This window comes from Vicugna pacos, chromosome 10 (assembly GCF_048564905.1).
Source record: "Vicugna pacos chromosome 10, VicPac4, whole genome shotgun sequence".
Lineage (NCBI taxonomy): Eukaryota > Metazoa > Chordata > Mammalia > Artiodactyla > Camelidae > Vicugna > Vicugna pacos.
Window position 1 is genome coordinate 60198424 of NC_132996.1, and position 23334 is coordinate 60221757.

A 23334-nucleotide genomic window follows, 5' to 3' on the forward strand; every position below is an offset into this window, starting at 1 on the left:
CTGATATCACCCTGGGGTTAGTGGGTGCCCTGTGCCTGGGGAGAGGTGCTTGGGAGGAGGGCACAGCCCCCTCCCTCCATCCCACCTTGCACCTGGCAGAAGACCAGTTCAAAGCTCCCACTTAGAGGCCTCTCCCCTGCCAGGGCTGAGCCAAAATAGCTGTCTGGGAGCCTGGGCCTGCGCCGCCCACGCCCCAGCATCTCGTGGGTTAACAGCTTGCCTGTCTCTCCACACCCCCAACCCCCTTCCCCAGCTTGCTGCTGACATTTTACTGAGGCGGGGGTGGTTGTGAAAGGGGGCAAGCTGGTTCCTGCTCCCCCACCCACACAGGCACTCCACTGACACAACCTGTCACCTGCTAGCCCTCCTCTGAAAGGCATCCTTTCAAGGGGGACCTTCCTTCCAGCCCTGCAGACATGGGGTTCCTACCGTGAGACTGTTTAAGGAACGCTTGGGGTTCCCTGCTGCTGAAACCCATCCGTGGAAAACCCAGGGCAACTCTAGAGAACTATTCTTCCTCTGGGGGTCATTTTTTTTAATCTTTTTAAAAAGCATTAAATATTTTACCATGAGTAGAGTATACAGATTAATGTAACACCTACCACTTCACTTGGTCAAATCTTAACCACTATGCGTGTTTGCCTTAGAGATGGACGCCTCCGTGTTTCCCTCTCCAGAAGAAGCCACAACCCTGATTTGGGTGTTTATATTCTCATGGCTGTTTCAAATTTTTTCCTACATATGTGTGCATTCATAGCAACACATAGTGTTTTATATGGCTTTGTACTTGAGTTAAATGGCATATCATACATATTCTGATTTTAGGTTTTTCCCTCCATATTGGTTTGGAGATTTAACCGTCTTGAAACATGCGTTCTAGTGTGAACCCATTTTAACTGCCAGTTATTATTCCCTTCTGTGACTGGCGGCTTCTTTGCCCATTCTCCTGTTGATGGACATTTAGGTTGTTGGCAGGTTTTTTGCCGTTGCAGGCAAGCCTTCAGAGACTGCTGGTACACAGCTTCCTGTGTGTCTGTCCACCGGTGCTTGGTTACAGGGCGGTGTATCTTCAGCTTAGATAGTTGTTGCCAAGTTGTGCTCTAAAGTGATCCAGATTTTTAGGCCTCTGGAGTTATTTTCTGTCTTTAAGATTTTGGTAAACCAAGGAATGGGTTACCATGAACAAACACTTTCTCTTTCAAGCTTGCAGTAGTCCCATGAGGAAGACAAGCTGGGTGTTATCCCCATAATCAGGTGAGGACGTTGAGGCCCAGCCCCAGGGTAAGAGACTTGGCTTGAGGTCGTAGAGAGCTGATCAGAGGCCAAACACCTCTGGACCTTGGAGTCCAAATCCTTAGAAAAGATCTTTGACCCCTGTGACCTCTCAGAGATTTTAGACAGATTTTTCTGCCTTTGAGGCAAGGGGAAAAAAAAACCCTGTGTGGAGCATGTGAAGCCTGGGAGGCAGGGCAGGGCCCTGGGGGTTGACAGCTGATTCTAAGAAGATCTTCAAGGGGTTGGAGGAGGGAGCAACTTGGTCAGAAGATTCAGAGGGGGCATTAAATTTTGAATAAGGGAGGTGGGGGTGGGGGGAATGCTGCTCCTGGCAGATGGGGAATGGGAGCCTGTGCAGACACAGGAGAAGGCAATGAGAGGGACGAGGCACAAGAGAAGGGAGACATGAGGCCAACAGGGACTTTGTAACACTCCCAGCAAGGTGTCAGGAAACTCAGAGGGAGACATATCGGTATTCCCATCAGAGATCAGTTTCAGTGTGTGCCTCTGAGACAGAAGAGATCAGCCCAAACCAGCAACTTATCCACCCAGTGCTGGCAGGAGAGCCTCAAGGGCTGGCCAGCTCCTGCCTCTCAGTGTGATCCAGGAGGCTGAGCCTGGATCGTTCTCTTTTCCCTCCATTCACTCTTCAAACCACCTCCGGCACTTCTGGGCCCTGGGGATGCAATTACGAGCAACACATCGTCCCCGGGGCGCACAGTTTGGTGAGGGATACAGAGTCGTAAATCAGAGCTGACAGCCCAGAATAACCAAGAGAGGGCCTGAGCGTGGGAGCAGCTAACCCCATGGGAGAGGAGGATGGGGAGAACTTTCTGGCAGGGCAGATATATCTGAGCCAACTCTGAAAAAATGAGAGGAAAAAGAGGAAGGAACGTTCACTGAGCAGAAGAAGAGAATGGGACTCCAGGTAGAGGGACTGCCGGGTGCCAAGTGCACAGGCAGGAAGAGACCTGTGGAGCTTTGTTTGACAGAAGCATCTGGAGGTAGAGTGAGGGTTTGAGAGCATGGACTCTGCGAGATGGCAGGCAAGGTATTTAATCTCTCTGTGCTTGAGTTTCCTCATCTGTAAAATAGGGATAATAATGCTATTACTTTTATGAAATTAAGTGAGTTAATATTGTAAAATGCTAGAACAGTGTCTGGCACAGAGTGGGCTATATATTTGTCAATAAAATGTAAAAAGTATGAAAGAGGGATGGGAGAGGAGGCTGAGACTGTTGACTGGCAGGCCCAGGTCTTTACATTCTGCTCCGCTAACAGTAGAGCCAATCCAGGGCCAGTGGGCACTTTAGAATGAATTCTAGTGGCAGTGGGAGGATAGCTTGGAGGGGAGGCTCTGAAGAAATGAGTCAGTCAGTCATTAATTCCACACACATTTCTTCAGGGCCTCCCAGGAACCGGACCCTGGGATGGGGGACTCAGGATGTGAAGGAGAGAGAGACTGGGGTAGGGGGAGTTTCAGCATGGAACTCAGAGCTGGGGTCCTGGCCGGGCCCCCAGGCACCTGAGGCAGCCTCTCCTCTACCCTCCTTGCCCACACCACCACCTTGTGACTTCATGTGGCCAAACCCCGTTGCCAGGTTTCATAAGGAAAGCTGTGGAGAGTGCAGAGTTGGCAGTGGCACCCAGCCCAGAAAGGGGCCTCAGCTGTCACTCTGGGTCCTCTGGAGAGGAGAGGAAGGAAGGTCTCTGCCAAAACAAAGCCAGCTGCCACCCCTTTGTGCCCAACAAAAAGAAGTAGCCTGGGCCTTGTGGTCATCCCTCAAGTGTGGTACCCAAGGTGGAGGAAGCCCTTCTCTTCCCTATGGCTCTGGCCCCTCCCCCATGGAATTCCCTGTCCTGTCCTCCTGAGCTGATCAGTGGTAAACACCAGACTCACTGCCAGACACCATGCTGGGCATGCCTGGATGCTCTAGACCAGGCCCCTGGCCCCCCAGGAGCTTATAGTCTGGTGGGTGGGAGGAACAAGGCATATGGATTTGAGAGAATCGGGACTTTCCAAGAGTCCCCTGGCTGAGGAGCCAGATGGGTGGTGTGGTGTCATCAGTGGGAGTGATGTACTCTTGGCTGGGCAGCTGTGAGCAGGTGGGATTTTGATATGAGGTGGGAAAGGAGGCCAGTATTCCAGGCAGGAGACATGACATGTGCAAGGACACAGCAGTGAGCTTGGGCTCAGCCAGATTAGCAGACAGAGAATAGGTTGCCTTGGTTAGAACCCAGGGTTGTGTCAAGATGTAGGAGGCCAAGTTAGTGTCACATTTGCTGGGTGGGAGGCTGTAGAATTCGTTCAAATCAGGAGTTCCCACAGTGTGGTCTTGGGGGTGCCCCTGACCCTTACAGGGGATTGGTGAGGTCAAAACGATTTTCATAATAATGCTTTCAGGGCTGCCTTGATTTGTGCACCTTTCACTGTGTTAGTGTTTGTACTAATGGTGTGAAAGCAATGTAAAGGGAAGCTGCCAGAACCTTGGCACAGACCAAGGCAGTGGCCCCAACATAGACACGTAGCCATTGTATTCTTCACCCCCAACTCACAACAACAAAAAATACCGTAAATATATTTACTTTATAAAGCCTAGATCCTTGAGTATATGTCTTTTTAAATAGCCTGTGTGAAGAAATGTGAAATTTACATAAGGCATTTTGCTGCAAACTGAACTATGATGGTTGTCTTGAAAAGCACTTTTGTGACTGAGTTGCAAGCTCTATTTGTCCCTTTTTTAAAGGAACACCATTTTGTCTTGAAAGAATACTTGACAGACAAAAACCCTTCAGACTTAGGTATTTGGCAGACATTTTCTCAAAAATGAATGAAGTTATTAGCTTTGTCACTTCAAAAACAGTATCAATATTTGTTGCTACTGATAAAATTTGAGCTTTTGAGCGAAAATCAGAATTTTGAAAACTTTGTATCCAGTATCCAGAGATCTGCCTAACTCGGTAAACCAACATTTTCGAATGACCAATGTTTGATGTTTCAAAATTCAAAGTGCAAGACAGACCAGTGAAAAGTTCATTGATACCGTTTCAGATCCTATGTAGCTGCTGACCTTTGAGAAACTGCTTCTTGTCATATTTTGGTGTAGTAGCAGAGAATAATATCTGTAATTGCCTGAAAAGGCTAGTAAAATGCTCCTTCCTTTTCTAACTACATGTCAGTGTGAGGCAGAATTTTCTTCATATACTTCAACCAAAACAACATATCACAACAGATTGACCACAGAGGCAGGTATTAGTATCCAGTTGTCTTCTGTTAAACTAGACATTAGAGGTTTGCAAAAATTTAAAACGTCACTCTTCCTGCTAATTTTTTTTTGTTTTAGAAGATACAGTTAATTTTTCATAAAAGTATGTTATTTGTATTAACAGGTCATGGGCTTATTGTTTTTAAAGTAACAAATAGTATTTTAACCATTACTCAGTATTAATTTCTAATATGGTAAATATTAATAGCTATAACCCCCATAAATGAAACCATTTGGGGATCTTCAATAATTTTTAAGAATGTATAGGGGTCCTAAGACCAAGAAGTTTGAGAACTGCCACTCTAGACCCCAGGGGCGAGGAGGGTAGACTGAGGGGTGGCATTCTGGATGGCGTGAGTGTGACATGAGCTGGCCTCTCCTAAATCTTTCAGGCCCCCTTAGCAGGACTGAGAGGCCCAGCCCAGCCACTTCTGAGCTATGGGAAATCCCAGGCCTCCACCAGTCTCAGGTACCCTGGTGGTTCAGCTGGGACTGAAATGCCACTTGTACTGGGGAATTATAAGCCTCATATCTGATGGTGCTTGTGAAAAAGTACTTTGTAAGTTGGGAAACACTCCACAGATATTTATTTTTGTGGTTATCCTGTCTGGAGCCAATGCTTAGCTGTCTCAGATGCTTTCCTCAGACCCCAGAAAACCTGACCAGTGGGTGAACCCCACTCGCCACCCCCCCCCCGAAGCTGAGGCAGGGGCTGCACTGAGACAGGTGCCAGGTAGACAGGAGGATACTGGGCTGTTGCTCAGCCTGGCTCTGGGGACTTTGGGAAGAGAAGCCAGGAGGCGAGGCGCGTGTGTGCCCGCCCGCCCACCGCCGCCTGCTGCACTGCTGGGAGAGGAAGTGCAGTCGGTTACCAATCGGGTTATTTTCATAACGGCTGTCTCAGGCTGGGGGAGGAGGGTGGCGAGGGGGAGGGGCAGAGGAGCAGCCACAGCAGCTCACTCTCCAAACTAGGACTTGCTCAGCCGGAGGCCGGCAGCCTGGAGCTGGAGCTGGAGCCAGAGCCCGGCTTGCCTGCCAGCAGGGACCCCGGCCCCCACCGGCTCCCCCACCTCCTGCCTGCCTCCCTGCCTTCCTGATCAGGTCAAAGGGGCTCCCCTCAACCTTTCCTTGCCTTCTGCTCCCTCCTCTTCTGAATCTGTCTGGGTGGGTCTGGGTCTGGGTGGATCCGGGTGGGCCTAGGCACCACCATCCCCAGTCAAGGCTCCTGAAGCTGATGGAAAGGGAATGGGAAAGGGTAGGCTAAGCTCCTGTGCCTGAGCCAGGGCAGCCCCTGTTGAGGTAAACATTACTGGCCCAGTTGCCTCCTTTACCTTGCATCCAGGCCCCCCTGTTCCTCAGTGTGCATTTTGGTTTGGCTTGGTTTGGTTTGATTTTGGCAGGATCCCTTTAGTGAGTAAAGACCTCGAAACCCTGCTTTGCAGGGCCCCAGGCAGGCCCCCCGCCTCCTTCCCTGCAACCTCAGGGCTGTGGGAGCAAAGCAGCCAGAGGTGGCTCTGATCAGCCGTCCCCTAGGGAAGCAGCTCCAGGCCCCAGCTCTGGAGCTGCTGCAAGTGTGGCCACCACACACCATTCCCAGCCTTCACCAGGAAGAGGGGCATGTGGGGCCCTGCACACAGCGTAGAATGTGCACTCTGGCTGAATCCCACAGGGTGGCCTCTAGTGGCAGAGGAGTCCCTAGGGACCAGGCCTGGTGCCAGGGGCAGCAGGCATTTGTCAACAGCATGAGCAGATACCCAGGTGGCTCCTTCTGCCAGGCTCTGTTCCTCGTGTGGTGGGTGGTGGCCATCCTGGGTACTTCTGCTTCCCTTTCTGGATTCCCACCCCCACCGTAGGCAGAGACAAACCCCAGGGGGGTGGCATGATCCACACAACCTGATGTCTGCTGTGGGTATAGGCCCTGCCATGTCCCTTCTCAATGCTGGGCATTGTCAGGTGCTTTATATCATCATCTCATCCGAATCTCCCTTAGATCAAACCTTCTAAACTATGTAGTATCATGCCCATTTTGCAGATGAGAAAATTGAGACTCAGAAAAGCTTGTTGGTCAGTCCAGAAAAGCAGTGGTAGACATAGGATTCCAAAGCCCATGGGCTCTTCCACTGAAATGAACATAGGGGATGAGACAGTTTGGGCTGGGAGGCCAGGAGTCCCAGCCCTTCTAGCCAATAGCTGTTGAAGCTGGGACACTCATGTCCACTCACCCCCGGCAGCTGCCTCAGCTCAGCCGCCCGCAGCCGCACTTGTTGCTGTTCATCAAGGGTGCAAGCCAGACAGCACCGTGCACGTCTCTGTGTGGCATCCTCTGTCCTCCCCAGGCTCCCTGCAGCCGACCGGATGTTGGTGGGGCCCATGAGTCCTTTCCCCGCTATCCTCTTTGGGTGTGACAGGCTTCCCCCAGGTTCCCCACCAGGAGGCTGTGGGGCAGCTGTTTTTCTCTGCTGTTGGTGTCAGAACCCTGTAGGGCCTCCTCCGGTGACCTTTACATGTACTGTGTGGGGAGTGGAAGGTGACAGAGCATGAGGTGAGAGGAAGCTGCCGCTCAGGCCTGTGCTGTGGGAAGAGACTTCAGAGCAGGCAGAAGAAAGGCTGGGACAGGCCTGGGACCAGGCCTGGCTTCTGACCCGACTCAGAAGAAGCCTCGGCAGACGTAGGAAGTCAGGAGTCAGGCAGCTGCTGACCAGAGGACAGGGGTTTCTATGGAGACCAGAGGAACAGGAAGCCTCGGGCCTGGGGGCAGGGAGTGCTGGGAGTATAGAGGCGTGGGTGCCTTAAAGGAGAGCTTGTCATAAAATGTCAAATCAGCCAGTCTGACAACCTCCTTGGACAAACAAGGAAACTGAGACCCACGAGGGGACTGCTTTGCAACGGTCACACAGCACCAGCCTGCCTTGCTCCCCCTTGTAGTGACTGCAGCTTCAGGCAGCTGAGGACACCTGTGGGCAGCATGTGGGCCAGAGCGCCAGGGAGCACTGTGTGGGGAGGTGGTGGGCAGGCGACCTCCTCCTCCCGGCCCCTCTTGTCAGCCTGGGTCTGGGTCTGGGGCAGCGGGCAGGGTCACCCCTCACTGCAGAGCGCCTGCCACCCCTTCCCCCACTGACTGTGGCCTTTTGTTTTCTGGGTGACACTAGCATCAGGTGGTGTGTTCGGGTGACTAATCTCCAGGCTGGGCAGCTGTCACGGGGCGGCCTGACCAGGCGGGTGGGGAAAGCTGACACCCTGGGGGAATGCTGTCAAGCCTGTGCTCTGGCAGCAGGGGGCAGCTGGGCCTTCGGGCTCCTCTTCCTAGGTGCAGAGTGGACCCCACGTCAGCAGACCTGGGTTCAGGTCCAAGTTCTGCCGCTGACCAGCTGTGTGACCTTAGAGCCTGTTACTGCACCTCAGTTTTCAGTCAAGCCTCAGTTTCCTCTTCTCTGTAATGGAGCCATTGATCTGCCCACCTCAAGGGTGACAGAAGGGCTCAAACGAGATGATAAAGGAAAGCACTTGGCCCAGGGCCTGTCTCATAGTAGGTGTTCAGTGAATGGGACCATTACTGTTCTCATGATGGCTCCCTTCCCTCCCCCACCCCACCATAAACCCAAGACAGGGGACCCTCCTCTCTGCCACATCTCTGAGCACAGGCTTTGCCCTCAGGTGGAGGTGAGTTCCAGCACTGGCTCCACACCAACTAGCTGTGCACTTTGGGCAGGTGACCTCCTTGTGCCTCAGTTTCCCATCAAGACGGGGACATGATACAGTATTCTTTAGGATGTTGAGGTTTATAAAATGGTACATGTGTTTGTAAAGGGCTTACTTATTACAGTACCTGATGCGTGTGGGCACTCAGTAAAAGTTAGCTGTGAAGGTATTGATTTTAGGAGGAAGCCAAGAGCTCTCCTGGCCTTCTCCCTGTCACCTGCAAAGGCTGGGGACTATAAAGCAGAGGCCCAGAGCAGGCAGGCCCAAACACTGCCTTCACCACTCACTGGTCACAGGAGCTCACACACCTTGGCCCCCATCTGCCTCCTTCTCAGTACCCTCCCTCCCATCCAGGGCCCCAGCCTGCCTGACCCACAGGGCAGTAGCAAATCAAGCGTGGGGATTGCGGGTGGGAGGAGTAGGTGTTGGACATGCAGCCCAGGCCTGATTCCTCAAGCCCATCATCTCCCACCATTTGTCCAGGGCTTCTATCCTCCAGGCCTAACTTCTGTGAGAGGCCCCCAGCCAGCAGAAGTATTTCTCTCTTCAGCCCCAGGCAGATGTCCCTTGGCCATGGCCCAGACCTCCTGGTGGCTGCCAGGACCCAAGAGAGTACTTGATGGCGGGACACAGGTGGCCCTGGGCACTCTGGAGACATTGCCCCCCAGAAGCGTGCCAGGCTCCCTGCCCTTCCCCCACTATGAGGAAGAGGTGAGGGCCACTGTGCAGAAGGGGCAGTGGGCTGGGTGAGCTGGCAAAGAAAGTGGAGCCCATGTTCAAACCAGGTCAAGGTGGGTAGCTTGAGCAAGAACTGTCCCCAAGGCTCCTGCAGGAGGGCGCTCTGGGCAGCTCAGTGTCCGGAATTCTGAGCATTCAAGTTTCTAGCATTGGCTCCCTGGTCCAGTTGCAGTTCGCAGACTCCCGCAGCGGCAGAGCTGGAAAGGTTTTCAGACATCGCCCAGCACTTTTACACACAAATGTCTGCACTGTGCCTCTTCAGAAGGATGAGACCAGAAAAGTTCCTACCATTAGCCCTTCAGAGACAGAGCACTCACACACCCAGAACCCAAAGGCTCTCTCTTGGCTCAGGTCCCTAGCGGCTTCCCACAGCAAGTCCCCCGGTGGCTTCCTGCACTGTACAGCTGCCTCTCCAGCTCTCGGGGGCCTTGCTTCCCAGGGGCCTTCCATCCCTAAGGCAGATGTCAGATCCTCTCCATTTCTGACCCCAATACTGAGGCTGAGAGTCTGGGGGTCGTATCAGGACTGAACTTTTCTTCAGAGAGCCTCATTTTCTTACCATGGCTTGGTTCGTGCCATGTCCCGGGAGGGGACACCTAAGCCTAACCTACTCTGTGTTGGTGGCAAAATAAAGGCCCAACAAGAGAAAAAGCCTTGCCCTCAGCCCTTCAGTCTATCTAGGCTGACTCCAGGCTTCCAGCTTCCTTTTTCTTTTCCATCAGCTTCAGGCAAGGGAGTTGAAGTCCTTTAGGCCAGAGCTTTATGGATCATGGTGCCTGGACTAGGGGAGGCAAATGGGTAGCTGTACTCCTGGGGCAGCATGGGGCGGAACCAGGGAGAGCGCTAATGCATCCAACAGCAGTGGCTATGGGCTCCCTGCTGGATCCTCTAGTAGCCCCAACACCCCATTTACATAGATCAGAGGCCACGGACCACTCCCTTTCCTCCTAAGTGTCCCTTCTCTGCTCAGAGGGCAGAGGCTATGACTGGGCTTCTGGGCACAGGACAGGCCCTGGCCTGACCCAGCTCCTGATGCTCCCGGTCTCTGTGCCCAACAGCCACCCGCCTGCCCCTGCCATGGAGACCTTCTTTAGGAGACGCTTCCAGCGGAAGGCGCCAGGCCCTGGAGAGGGGCAGCGGCGGCCCAGTGGCGTGGGGCTGCCCACGGGCAAGGCCCGGCGTCGCTCACCCGCCGGGCAGGCCTCCTCCTCGCTGGTGCAGCGGCGCCGTTCCAGTGCACAGCTCCAGGGCTGTCTCCTGAGCTGTGGCGTGGGGGCCCCACGCTCCAGCCGCCGGCGCTCCAGCACCGCACCCCCCGCCTGCAACCCCCGCTTCACCGTGGATGAGGTGCCCACCCCACAGCCTGCCACTGTCCAGGCCCAGCTTCTGGGCGCACCCCTGCTGTTGGCCGGGCTTGTGGGCATGGACGATGATGAGGAGGAGGAGGAGGGGGTCCAGGAGGAGGAGGTGACAGTTGCGTCATTGAGCGCTGCCTGGCCAGGCACCAAGAGACCAGGGCCACCCTCGCATCAGGGCGCCCTGCCCCTGCTGCCTGTTCCCCGCTGGCGCCGGCGCCGGGCATCCTCCCACCTGCTGCCCGCCGATGTGGTGTACGACCACGCCCTCTGGGGCCTGCATGGTTACTACCGGCGCCTCAGCCAGCAGCGGCCCTCAGGCCAACACCCCGTCCCTGGGAGCCGAAGAGCCTCGGGTTCCACAGCTGGTCCCGGGATGCCTGCCCGCATGCGCCCACTGTCCCGCAGGCGCCAGGTAGCCCTGCGCCGCAAGTCAGCCGGACCCCAGACCTGGAGTGCCCTGCTTGTGTAGGTATAGCTGCGGCCAGCAGGGCGAGTGGTGTGACCTCTGGAGGGCTGCCGTGAGGGCCTCTGGCTCAGGAGTGGCTCTGGGCCATGGTCTGAAGCCCGTGCACCACAGAAGGGCTGTGAGGAAGGCTCAGTCTCCTTGGGGATCTTTCAGAGTCTTGGGCTCCATGGGGCGTCCTCTACCCTCCCTGTTGCCCTCCCTGTCTTGGCCTGGAGTTGAGGTCACGATGAGGGCAGAGATCCCAGGTGAGAGGAAGGAAGCAGAGTCGCCAAGTGCTCAGCCAGCCTCAGCGTTCTCCTTTTCTGTAGGAAAGCCATCACAAAGTCGGGCCTCCAGCACCTGGCACCGCCTCCTCCTGCTCCTGGGGCCCTGTGCAGTGAGCCTGAGCGGCAGATCCGGAGCACTGTGGACTGGAGCGTGAGTGGCCCGGAGCTGGGAGGGGTAGATGGGGACCAGCCCTGCACCAGGCTCAGGGCCACAGGAACTGCCGGGGTTGGAGGTACTGTGGGCAGCTGCAAGAGGCCTGTGGGACCTTTGGGGTCAGGCCAGACTGTCTGGGGTGGCCACGGTTGAGCCAGTCCTTAAAGCAAAGGGACAGTGGGGAAAACAGGATGGAGCAAAGTAGATTGTGGTGGCTGGAGCAGATCTGTCTTGGGAGAGGGAGGGTTGGTGGGGTAGGGCAGGGGTGGACTGGTGGTCTGGGCAGCAGACGTGAAATGAGCATGCTCCTCCCATGGTTTAGGAGTCGGCGACGTATGGGGAGCATATATGGTTTGAGACCAACGTGTCGGGGGACTTCTGCTATGTTGGAGAGCAATACTGTGTTGCTAAGATGCTGGTGAGTGAGCTTGGGGTGGCACGCTGCCCCCTGGTGGTGGAGCCGGGTCTAGAAGCCTATATGCTGGCTTGAGTGCCCCTGCTGTGGGCTGCCCAAGGATGGCGAGAGGAATGGGGGCTGTGTTCTGATGCCAGGGCTGGGGCTTCCCTGCACATAGAGGGCAGCTTTGCTGGGGCAGGTGCCAGGATTTCTCTGCCTGCCGTGAGGCAGCATCCTGGATGGAGTTACCTAGTGCCTCAGGAGCCCTCTCTTTTCTGCAGCAGAAATCAGTGTCCCGGAGAAAGTGTGCCGCCTGCAAGATTGTGGTGCACACCCCCTGCATTGAACAGCTGGAGAAGGTGAGTATGGTTCTTAGGCTTTCCTGTCCCTCCCCTCTGAGTACACACAAGTTACCTGTACATGTACACTCATGTTACACAGACATCGCCTACCAGGGGGCCCTACTGTGCAGGGTGGTGAAGAGCCAAGGACCCTGGAACCAAAAGGACTGCATTTGCAGCCTGACTCCCCCCCTTTTATTTGCTGCTGTGTCCCCACTGCTCAGAACAAGCCTGGCACAGAGTAGGGCTCGTTAACTAATACTCTACAAGATGAATTCATGAATTACTTCATGAATGATGGCCAAGACATAATTTTGTCAGTTCCCAAACTAACACTTAGAAGGGACCATTGCCTTGTGGAAGCTTCTTAACTCAGCTGTGTCTAGGCCTGTCCTGTGTAGCCCTGAAGCCAAGCTCTGTCCCCTGAAGACTGCCACTGTAGAGACCATACCCCAAGGACCATTGTCCACAGCATGTGTGCAGCTGGGGGCACATCTGGGCCCCTAGCTTCTAGAGAGGGAGGTAGAAGGAATGCTGGGCAGGGGGTTCCAGGCAGAGGGTGGGAGGGCTGCCATGGCCCTTAGGGTTCCCCAGGCGGCAGAAACCCAGACCAGCGTAAGAGAAATCCCGTAGGCCTAGGAATGGCAAGAACAGGGCTAACATGGACTGCTTCCCCCACTCCCTGACTCGTAGGGTGAGATTTCCCACCAATTTTTTGCTAAGGCTGGAGCAGGGACAGTTAGAAAAAGAAAAACAAATGTAGCCCCAGGCGCTTAAGACCCAGCACCATCCGCTAAGGTGAAAATCAAACCAGGATTCCACAAATGAGCTAAGATCTCCAGGAACCAGTCAGCAAGCAAGGAGTGGGCTGCCTGTACGACCTAAGTTGGAAGTGCTGAAGGGTGAGGAAAAGTATAGGAGGGGTAAACCTTGGTGCCAATTTAGTCGGGGAGATAGATACAGAACTTGTGGTCTCCCTCATCCCAGAAGACTGGGCAGGGGAAGGAAAGGTTCCTTCTGGAGAGGCGCAGGGGTGCCAGAGAGCTTCTCAGTACAGGTGTCTCACATTCTCAGGGCTCCTGGAATGATTGGTGGCTTTCCTTACCTTGTGAGGATGATTCTGAGTGACCCTCTCCTGGAGTGGGTGGCCAAACGCCTGACCCCACAATGGGAGTTCTGATGTTTTGGTGATTGTTGCAATGTTTCACAGATAAATTTCCGCTGTAAGCCATCCTTCCGTGAATCAGGCTCCAGGAATATCCGTGAGGTAAGTGCCCAGGATAGTCAGGGCCCCAGTTATCCCGAGTGGACCTCTCTGCAGTGTCTTCAGAGTGCCACCAGGGGGTCAGCTCCTTCTAGACTGCTCTGGGGTGCAGGGTACAGGCTGAGACTCTGAGGCTCTCAAAGGGGCAGGCCTGGCCTGCCCTGCCTGCAGAGAGGTGGGGCACCAATGGCCTTTGTGCCTGCTAGCTCTCTCTGTCTTTCCTCTGAGCCTGAGCCCCTCCCTCCAGGCCATGAAGAGAAATCTTCAGGCCCTTCTCACTTGCATGTAGGACTGCAGAGAGCTTCCCGCAGTGCCAACCTCACTGTTGCTATATTGAGGGGTTCAGGCCATACTCAAGGCTCCCACCCCTTACTTACTCCAATGATGCTTCTCTCCTCCACCAGCCAACCTTTGTGCGGCACCACTGGGTACACAGGCGACGCCAGGATGGCAAGTGTCGGCACTGTGGGAAGGTGAGGCCCAGTCCAAGGAAGCTGACTAGCCTGCTGCCCACTGGTTCTGGGCCCTGCGGCCCCCTAAGCCTTGTGTGGCCCATCCATCACTGACTGCATACCCCAAGTGCAGAGTCCCAGGGCCAGCCTGGCTGTGGTGCTCAGTCAGTGCCAGAACACCCAGGTCCCTGGGCTGAGCCGGGGAGCAGAGGGGAAAGCTTTCTTCTAGAGCAGGGTATCTGTTCTGAAGTCAAGACAGAGCCCTTTGAGAAGCGTATAGACTTCTTTATTCATTAACTCAGCAGATGCACACTGAGCACCTACTGGATGCCAAGCACCGAACTGGGTAGCGGGTCCCTGTCCTCCTGGAGGAGGTGTAGCTCCCAGACACACTGCTGGCCGTCTTCCTGAGCACAGTCCACAGTGGTTTTGCTGACTTATTTGTCGTTTTCTTCTTGTGTGTCTCCCCCTCAGTAAGTGCAGGCTCCGGGAGGCTGAGAGGCCTTGTCCCTCTTTCCTCCGTTCACTCTGTGTCCAGCGGCATCTGGCACACAGTAGGCCCGCAGTAAACATGCATGGGATGAACAGGGGAATGAATGTGATTGGTACTATAAAGACTTGAAGAGCACACCACGTGGCCTGGTGGGTCTGGGCTTGGGAAGGAGGGATCGGAGTCAGGTAGGCGTTATCTGTGGACCCACTTCCAGCAGATCATACGTGCTACCTGACACTTTGCAATTAACTTCAGAGTCCTGGGTGCCTGGCTCAGCCTCCTGCTCTGTAACTGTAAACTCATTTTACAGTTCTTTTATTTTTAAAAAATGTGCTCAGTTTCTCTGGGTGGAGAGAGGTTAGTAACAGACAAGGACAGGTCTGCTGCTCTGGGCCCGGCCCCGGTGCCCTGACCACCCTGTCCACCCTAGGGCTTCCAGCAGAAGTTCACCTTCCACAGCAAGGAGATTGTGGCCATCAGCTGCTCCTGGTGCAAGCAAGCAGTGAGTGGTGCTCACCCTGCCCCCTCAGGCTGTGCCCTGGGCTATGCTGAGTTGGGGTCCCCAGATCTCAGCTCTGTCCGGCTCAGCCACGCCCACCACTCTCCTCTAGTACCACAGCAAGGTGTCCTGCTTCATGCTGCAGCAGATTGAGGAGCCATGCTCCCTGGGGGTCCATGCTGCCGTGGTCATCCCACCCACCTGGATCCTCCGAGCCCGCAGGCCCCAGGTGAGTCCTGCCTGCACATTGACAGCCCCCCACACTTGGGATCTGCCAGCCACCCCAACCCACTTGCCTTGTCAACAACACCCCTGCTTTCCTTGCAGAATACCCTCAAAGCAAGCAAGAAGAAAAAGAGGGCATCCTTCAAGAGGAAATCTAGCAAGAAAGGGCCTGAGGTTAGACCTGGGGCCCTTTGGGCAACGGGAGGGGAACAGGAGAGAGGGACCTATTTCTTGGCATACTGAGGCCCCTGGGTTGATTCTACCAGCTTAGCCATCGGTGGGTCAGTTTGGACTCTGGGGCCCTGAGGAGGGTGGGAGGTCAGATCCAAGTTGCCTCTCTGTGGTCAGACCCACTGTAAGGTCTGACCCAGAGGTGTCACTCGAGGGGGGCACCCAGGGGCGTTGCTGAGAATGGGCACAGGGTCCACCAGGACAGGAAGGAGCCTTACGGGTTTTCTGTGTCTCCAAGGAGGGCCGCTGGAGACCCTTCATCATCAGGCCCACCCCATCCCCCCTTATGAAGCCCCTGCTGGTGTTTGTGAACCCCAAGAGTGGGGGCAACCAGGTACACATGTGGCCTCCACCCTTCACTGAGACCCTTGGGGGAGGGATGGGATCAAGCTTGCTGTCCCCCTCCCCGGCCCCCCCCAGCAGCTGTTCCCAGGTTCTGCTGCAGGCTTCTGCCTCCTCCCTCTTTCTGAGCGATCCTGAGAAAATCCAGTTCTGTCACCACCCATCACTTCTTCCTGTGCCTGGTTCCCACAGCCATGTCCTTCTCCCCACCTCAGCCTGCCACCCCTGACTCCCTCCTCCCTGTCCCTGTCGGCTCCTGGTCTCCCACAGGGCGCCAAGATCATCCAGTCCTTCCTCTGGTATCTCAATCCCCGGCAAGTCTTTGACCTGAGCCAGGGAGGACCCAAGGAGGCGTAAGTACTTGCCAGGGCCCTGTGGGGATGGTGATGAGGGCTCACCTGATGCTTGGGGTCTGGCACACAGACCCTGACCCCGTTCCTGTCTCCTGACCCCAGGCTGGAGATGTACCGCCGAGTGCACAACCTGCGGATCCTGGCATGCGGAGGGGATGGCACGGTGAGTGCTCCTGCCCATCCCGGGCCTGGGCCTGGGCCTGGGCCTCTCCGCTCTGACCTGACCTCCTCTGCTCTGCCCCCTCCAGGTCGGCTGGATCCTCTCCACCCTTGACCAGCTGCGCCTAAAACCACCACCACCTGTCGCCATCCTGCCTCTGGGCACTGGCAACGACTTGGCCCGCACCCTCAACTGGGGCGGGGTGAGCACCCATGGGGTGGGGAGCTGAGGTGGGTGGGTGGTGGGGGAGGCCCAGCCTCAAGAGGAGCTCGGTTCCCACCTCCTCCCACCAGGGCTACACAGATGAGCCTGTGTCCAAGATCCTGTCTCATGTGGAGGAGGGCAACGTGGTACAGCTGGACCGCTGGGACCTCCGTGCTGAGCCCAACCCTGAGGCGGGGCCTGAGGAGCGAGATGAGGGCGCCACCGACCGGGTGGGTCAGCAGGGCGGGCTGGGGGTGTCTGGGATTCTGGGGCCTTGGGCCGGTCTTCATTTCTCCAGACTTTGGCCTCTTCACAGGAAGACGGAATAATGGCACTCACCTCACAAGACACTTGTTAGCCACTTGGCACACATTTACCGAGTACCTATCGCTGTTGGGCACTGTTCTAAGCAGAGAACAAAACCAAGTCCCCACTTCCATGGGCTCCTACAGAAACATCAGGGGAGGAGGGTCATGGGGGAGGTGAAGCCTGGGAAAGGGATGCTCTTGTGTGCGGGGCACTCGGAGCCTCCCAGGAGCGGAGATGGCAGGGCCTGAGGTGGGCAGGCTGGGGAAGAGCTTCCTGGATGTAACCTGTGGAAAAGGCCACTGAAAACACAGGGGCTGAGCAAGCACAGCAGCCCTCATGCTGGTCCCTCGGCCTTTCTCCAGCTGCCTCTGGATGTCTTCAACAACTACTTCAGCCTGGGCTTTGATGCCCACGTCACCCTGGAGTTTCACGAGTCTCGAGGTTGGCAACATTTTGCTGAGGAGGCCTTGGGAGGCCAGGGAGGGAGGGATACAGGAGGGTCCCCAAGCCCTCTCTCCCTACCCCAGCCTGGGAAACCCCAGCCTGGGAAGCCCCAGCAGGCTCAAAACTATTGACTGTCCCCTATTTTTTGTCACCACCCAGAGGCCAACCCAGAGAAATTCAACAGCCGCTTTCGGAACAAGATGTTCTATGCCGGGGTGAGTCTAGGGGTCTGCCAGCTACAACCCACTACTCCTACACTCACCTGTCCTACCACCCATGCCTCCCACCTGCCTGTGTCTACCTGGCCTCAGGACCCCTGCCAGGCAGTGGTGAAGGAAATCCCCTGTCACCAGATGGTGACGCCCTCTGTCTCCCACAGACAGCCTTCTCTGACTTCCTAATGGGCAGCTCCAAGGACTTGGCCAAGCACATCCGCGTGGTGGTGAGTGGGCCATGGTGGTGAGTGGGCCACGCTGGTGGGCGGGCCCAGCAGGAGGGAGACCACCTCGGTACATATACCCTCAACACCCTCTGCCATTCCTGCCTCCAGTGTGATGGGACAGACCTGACCCCCAAAATTCAGGACCTGAAACCCCAGTGCATTGTTTTCCTGAACATCCCCAGGTGAGGAGGGAAGGGCTCTATGTGGGCCCTGCTGTCTCCATCCTGTAAGACTGTCCTCTGAGGCCCATTGTCTTACTCTCCCCTCCAGGTACTGTGCAGGCACCATGCCCTGGGGCCACCCTGGGGAGCACCATGACTTTGAGCCCCAGCGGCACGATGATGGCTACCTCGAGGTCATTGGCTTTACCATGACGTCCCTGGTGAGTGGCCCAGCACAGGGACTGCCCAAAGCCCGGGCCCTGCTTTGCCCTCTGTCCCCACAGTGCCCAGGAAGAGAGGGGGTGACCAAAATTCCTTTCCTCGGCCAGGATGGGAGAGTTCACCCTCTCCTCCTTTCTCTGGCTGGGGTCTCACCCTCCCTCCGTTCTCTGTCCGGGGGTCACTCTCCCTTTATCCTCTGGCCAGAGTATCCCTGGGAAGAGCAGAGCCTGGGATCCCACCAGCCCTACCCTGGCCCCTGACCTGAGCGTCCTGCACCCACAGGCAGCACTGCAGGTGGGCGGGCACGGTGAGCGGCTGACACAGTGCCGAGAGGTGCTGCTCACCACATCCAAGGCCATCCCAGTCCAGGTGGATGGTGAACCCTGCAAGCTCGCAGCCTCACGCATTCGTATCGCCCTACGCAACCAGGCCACTATGGTGCAGAAGGCAAAGCGGCGGAGTGCCACCCCCCTGCACAGCGAGTATGTCCCCCACAGCCACCCCCTGAGGCCAGACTGCCCCTCCCTAGCCTCGGTCTCCCCATCCAGAAAGGAGGCTAACAGTTCCCTAGAGCAGCTGGGAGGGGGCACGTGGTTCAGGGACTGGCAGCCTGGGCTGGGCCCTTGCCAAGTGCCGTGTGGTCGCCCCGCCCACAGCCAGCAGCCGGTGCCGGAGCAGCTGCAGATCCAGGTGAGCAGGGTCAGCATGCACGACTACGAGGCCCTGCACTACGACAAGGAGCAGCTCAAAGAGGCCTGTGAGTGGCCAGCAGGGCTGAGGGTGCAGAGGAGCCGCCGGGTCCCCTGAGGGCAGGGTGGTGGGGTGCAGCCAGCTGACGGCCACTCTTTCCTCCAGCTGTGCCACTGGGCACTGTGGTGGTCCCAGGAGATAGTGACCTGGAGCTGTGCCGCGCCCACATCGAGAGACTCCGGCAGGTGAGGAATGTGCCGAGGGCCTGCCCATGCTGTCCCCGCCTGCTCCAGGCTCTGGTCGTCCCCAGCCCTGGCCTTTGCTTCTCTTGACAGGAGCCCGAAGGTGCTGGAGCCAAGTCCCTGACGTGCCAGAAACTGTCCCCCAAGTGGTGCTTCCTGGATGGTGAGTGGCCCCAAAGGGCCAGCTCATGGCAGTTCCGGGCCTTGTCCTGCCCCTCCCTAGGGGGTCCTGGGTGGGGCAGCAGAAGACCTGGGCCTGGACAAGGGCCCCTCCCTCAGCTAACCCTCTCCCTACAGCTACCACTGCCAGCCGCTTCTATAGAATCGACCGGGCCCAGGTGAGCACTCACAGTCCTGCTCCATCCACCATGGGTTCCGGGGGCCCCAGTGTCACCTCTTCTGCTAGCCCACCCTCCACAGTCAGGCACACCCCGCCCTCATGTCCCCTAGTGCCGTCGCACTGGCCCATGTCCATGGATGGGAAATGCACGGGGATGGTGCTAACAGGAAGAGGGAGCTGGTGTACCCAGAAAAGTCTCTCCGGGTGGGTGGAAGGGCCTTGAAGCATGGGGATCATCCAGCAAGACACAGAAAAAAAGGCACTTCTGGCCAGAGGCCAGGTCACCTGAGTAAAGGTTTAGCAGTGGGAAGGGGCTGACAGGCTGGTGAGCCACTGGGTCAGAGGTCAGGAGCTGGGTCAGGTGGCGGGAGAGGAAAGGAAGGGGATGGGGAGGTGAGGGGACGCAGGACTGGCAGGGCCACTGGCCTGGCTGCCTCCTGTCAGTGTTCATGCTCGCAGCAAAGGCTTCTCCAGGTCTGTTGGCCTTGCTGCCCCTTCACTCCCACCGTCAGCTACCCTGCTGGGCCCTGACCCTCGGCCCTGACCTCCCCACCCACAGGAACACCTCAACTATGTGACTGAGATTGCACAGGACGAGATTTATATCCTGGACCCTGAGCTGCTGGGGGCATCTGCCCGGCCTGACCTCCCAACCCCTACTTCCCCTCTCCCCACCTCGCCCTGCTCGCCCACGCCCCGGTGAGTCCCCAGTTTCCTCCAGCCCCCTGGCCCTAACCACCACCTCCTCAAGCCGCCAGCTCCTTAAGTCCTGCCTTCAGACCTGACCACTTCCCCAAGCACCAGATGTACACGTGTAGCTGCCTTCCGGGTCCCCACCAGCCCTGCCCTGCTGACTCATGGGGAGCAAACTAACCCTGGCCACAGTCCAGCCAGCAAGCACCCTGCCCCCTGGGAAGTGGCGTCACCATCTGCGCTGCTGCACCGGCCAAAGACCTGGGCTTCCTCCCTGGCTGCTCCCCACCCACCACGTCTAACCTTTCACAGGATCTGTCAGCTCCCCACCAACATCCGAGCACACCACCCGTCCACACCACCTCACCCCTGGCCTCCTGCTCTCTCCCCAGCCTGGAATCTTCTCTCCCAGCAGCCTGCAGTCATGTGCCCTCCCCTTGTACCCAGTCATTTCAGTTCATTTCATCCTATGCTGCCTGAGCATGCTGGCCTCCGACCCCACCCTTCCCCTCCATCACCACAGTCCAGCCCCACTCGCCTCTCAGTTCTTTGAGACCTCAAGTTTGCCTTCTTCCAGACTTGTCCTTGTCGCCTCAGACACGCCTCCCAGATCTTCACAGAGCTGCCCCTCCATTCACTAGCTGTGGTGTTTCCTCAGAGAAGTCTTCCAGGAACCCAATCTGAAGTTGCTGTTCAATGACACTACCCTGTCTCATATTCTTTGCAGCACTTCCTGCTCTCTCACAATACCTCATTTATTTGTTTGCTTGTCTCTCTGACTAGAATGTAAGCTCCCTGAGAACAAGTTCTCCACCTGTCATGTTTACTGTTGCATCCAGCGCTCAGAATAGCACTTAACATGTAGGAGGCACTCAATAAACTTCTGAGAACAAAGGGTGCCCCGGGTTGGGGCCGGGGAGGGTGACAAGCTGGGCCTGTGCTGTAGCCCTGTCCCCCATAGCCCTGTCCCATCTCATCCTGCTCTGTTTGCAGGTCACTGCCAGGGGATGCTGCGCCCCCTAAAGGTGAGGCCTCTCCCTGCGGGGCCCCTACTTTCTCCCTGGTTATAGAACTGTGTCTCAGGGGGTGGGGTAGAGGCCATATACAGCCTTACACAAACACAGCTATGGCCACATTCACCGTGAGCCCACAGCCCTTGGCATATGTGCCCCAACAGGCCCATTTCTCTGCACAATAGCACATCACCCATATGTTCACACACCAACACAAGGCCAGGCCTCCAATCCCAGAGTGTAACGGGCAGGTGTTCCGTGCAGGTGAAGAGCTGATTGAGGCCGCCAGGAGGAACGATTTCTGTAAGGTACTAGTGCCAGGGCTCGGGCTTCTTCCCCTTGGCAGCCCCTCAGGCCCTGGGGAATGGGGCCTCTGGGTTGGGCCAGGAGCAGCTCTGTTCAGGTGCAATCATGTCTCAGTGCCTGGCCATCTACAGGGTCTCCATTGTGATTGTTCCATTCTGCCTTACCCTGGTCCCTGTCTGGCCCATAACAGTGTCCTTCTGTAGGGGCTTCCTAGCTCAGTCCACCTGTCCCCAGTGCTCAGAAAGGATCAAGTCTTAGAGGAACCGCAGGCTCCAGGGCTCGGTTGTCAGTGCTTCCACAGAGTCCGGGGCTGCTTGGGGTGAGAGAAGCCCATCATCTCTCCCCTGCACTCCAGAAAGACCCCCGGAGGCTCCTAAGAAGCCTGAGGCCTGTGTGAGTTGGGGGGCGCTTCTGTGGCTGGAAAGGAGGGTGGTCTAAGGAGCCCCAGCGCTGCTCTGCTTCCCGCCCTCAGCTCCAGGAGCTGCACCGAGCTGGGGGTGACCTCATGCACCGTGACGAGCGGGACCGCACACTCTTGCACCACGCGGTCAGCACTGGCAGCAAGGAAGTGGTCCGCTACCTGCTGGACCACGGTAAGCTGTGCTGCTGGGGCCCCCGGGGGGAGGGAGAGACTGCCAGGCCTCTCTGACCTCCCCCTTCCTCTTCTCCAGCCCCCACAGAGATCCTTGATGCTGTGGAGGAAAAGTGAGTATCTGGGCGGTGCAGGGCCCTGGTTACCCTGGAAACCGCCCTCCCTGTCAGAGCCCATAAATCCTTTCTGGCCACATCTGTTGTCCTCTGGGCCACCCCCACTTGCCCCAGGACCCTGAGCTTCCTGCCCTTTCTGATGGCCCTCGGGAGACAAGAGGGCCCAGAAAACTGGATGGAGTCCACAGCCAGCCCCTGTTCCCCCAGTGGGGAGACTTGTCTGCACCAGGCGGCAGCCCTGGGCCAGCGCACCATCTGCCACTACATTGTGGAGGCCGGGGCCTCGCTCATGAAGACAGACCAGCAGGTGAGCAGACTAGCAGGGCAGGGAGGGAATCCACACAAGCACAAAGAATCCCTTTCCCAAACTTGCCCTTGTAAAAGGGGAGCCTTGGGGGAGGGCCACCTCTGGGGATTCAAAGCTGTCTACAACCAACACAGTCCAGACCCTGAGAACCCAAGCCAGCAGGGCTGGGGCTGCCTGACCCCAGGGGAAGAGCTCCTGTCTTCTAAGCCTGTTGGAGCCCACAGGTTCCTGAACTGACAGCAGCTCCCCCCTCATCCAGGGCGACACTCCCCGGCAGCGGGCTGAGAAGGCTCAGGACACCGAACTGGCTGCGTATCTGGAGAACCGGCAGCACTACCAGATGATCCAGAGGGAGGACCAGGAAACGGCTGTGTAGCTGTGAGGCCAACACCGGAGCAGCAGGAAGGATGAGCCGGCCAGAGGATGAGGCCAGAGGATGAGTCCCTCCTCGCGCACCTCACTGCCACATTCCAGTCGGACAGCCACAGGGACGGGCAGAGGGGCCCCAGGCCCCAGGAAAGGAGCCCTATGCTGCCCCCTGAGAAGCTGCCCAGACCTAGGGCTGGACTCTGAGGAGCTGGGGAGTCTCACCTGTCCCCCTGAGGCCCCAGCCGAACCCAGAGGCCCACAGGGGAACAGGAAACTGGACTGGGCTGGGCAGGCCTTTGCGGGGCTGGGGCTTGGCCACTTCAGAGCGGCCCTGATCTTCACTGCAGCGGGTGTCCTGGAGCTTAGGAGCTGCAGCCAGGAGGACAGAGGGGCTTGAGGACCTATCAGGGAGCCTTCAGGAAGAGGCTTCCTAAGCCTCCTGGTCCTTCAGGACCCCCACTCTGAGGCTCCTGGGAGCTTGGGCCCCCTCTCCTGCCCTGACCCCACCCTCCCCAGGGCTTCCTCCTGGAAACATGGAGCCTGCTGCGTTTGCCTGCCCGCTGCCCTGCTTAGCACCTACCACGTGACCTCCTCCTGTACCCAAGTCATTTCACCTCGACTGTGTGGCCTGGGGGTTGGGATGGGGCTCTCACAGAGACATGTTTACAGCTGGGTGTGACTCAGTAAAGTGATTTTTTTTCCTTTCTGCTTTTCTTTTTTCCCCGGGGAGGTCTTCCAGAAGTAGCAGGGATCTACCTGGTTATCCTCGGTGGGGGACTGGACACCGTTGACCCAGACCCGTATCAGGGAGCCCTGGTTTAGGGGTGGGATCCGAGGGGCTGCCTGGGACCTGACCTCTGCCCGGCTGCCTCGCCCGTCGTGGCCAGGGGGAGGAGCTGATTTCT

General features: G+C 57.0%; 1 protein-coding gene across 6 annotated transcripts in view; it reads left to right on the top strand.

The window, feature by feature from the left end:
* Positions 1 to 23135, top strand: part of DGKZ (diacylglycerol kinase zeta) — a 41142-nt gene extending 18007 nt beyond the window's left edge. For 2 of the 6 annotated variants that reach the window (XM_072969868.1, XM_006212302.4), the window contains exons 2-31: positions 11111 to 11219; positions 11545 to 11640; positions 11904 to 11978; positions 13171 to 13227; positions 13629 to 13697; positions 14600 to 14671; positions 14781 to 14897; positions 14996 to 15067; positions 15363 to 15458; positions 15737 to 15819; positions 15922 to 15982; positions 16068 to 16181; positions 16273 to 16413; positions 16855 to 16933; positions 17096 to 17151; positions 17316 to 17378; positions 17487 to 17560; positions 17649 to 17760; positions 18044 to 18243; positions 18418 to 18518; positions 18617 to 18696; positions 18787 to 18856; positions 18991 to 19031; positions 19593 to 19732; positions 20720 to 20751; positions 21004 to 21047; positions 21518 to 21638; positions 21717 to 21750; positions 21961 to 22060; positions 22320 to 23135. In XM_072969868.1, the coding sequence (XP_072825969.1) occupies positions 11111 to 11219; positions 11545 to 11640; positions 11904 to 11978; positions 13171 to 13227; positions 13629 to 13697; positions 14600 to 14671; positions 14781 to 14897; positions 14996 to 15067; positions 15363 to 15458; positions 15737 to 15819; positions 15922 to 15982; positions 16068 to 16181; positions 16273 to 16413; positions 16855 to 16933; positions 17096 to 17151; positions 17316 to 17378; positions 17487 to 17560; positions 17649 to 17760; positions 18044 to 18243; positions 18418 to 18518; positions 18617 to 18696; positions 18787 to 18856; positions 18991 to 19031; positions 19593 to 19732; positions 20720 to 20751; positions 21004 to 21047; positions 21518 to 21638; positions 21717 to 21750; positions 21961 to 22060; positions 22320 to 22436 (2626 nt within the window). In that variant the 3' untranslated portion in view covers positions 22437 to 23135. Of the gene's footprint in view, positions 1 to 10036; positions 10802 to 11110; positions 11220 to 11544; positions 11641 to 11900; positions 11979 to 13170; positions 13228 to 13628; positions 13698 to 14599; positions 14672 to 14780; positions 14898 to 14995; positions 15068 to 15362; positions 15459 to 15736; positions 15820 to 15921; positions 15983 to 16067; positions 16182 to 16272; positions 16414 to 16854; positions 16934 to 17095; positions 17152 to 17315; positions 17379 to 17486; positions 17561 to 17648; positions 17761 to 18043; positions 18244 to 18417; positions 18519 to 18616; positions 18697 to 18786; positions 18857 to 18990; positions 19032 to 19592; positions 19733 to 20719; positions 20752 to 21003; positions 21048 to 21517; positions 21639 to 21716; positions 21751 to 21867; positions 22061 to 22319 lie in introns of all 6 variants that reach the window. The other 4 variants (XM_015246135.3, XM_006212301.4, XM_072969867.1 and 1 more) reach the window with 3 other exon arrangements.
* Positions 23136 to 23334: the final 199 nt, after the last annotated feature.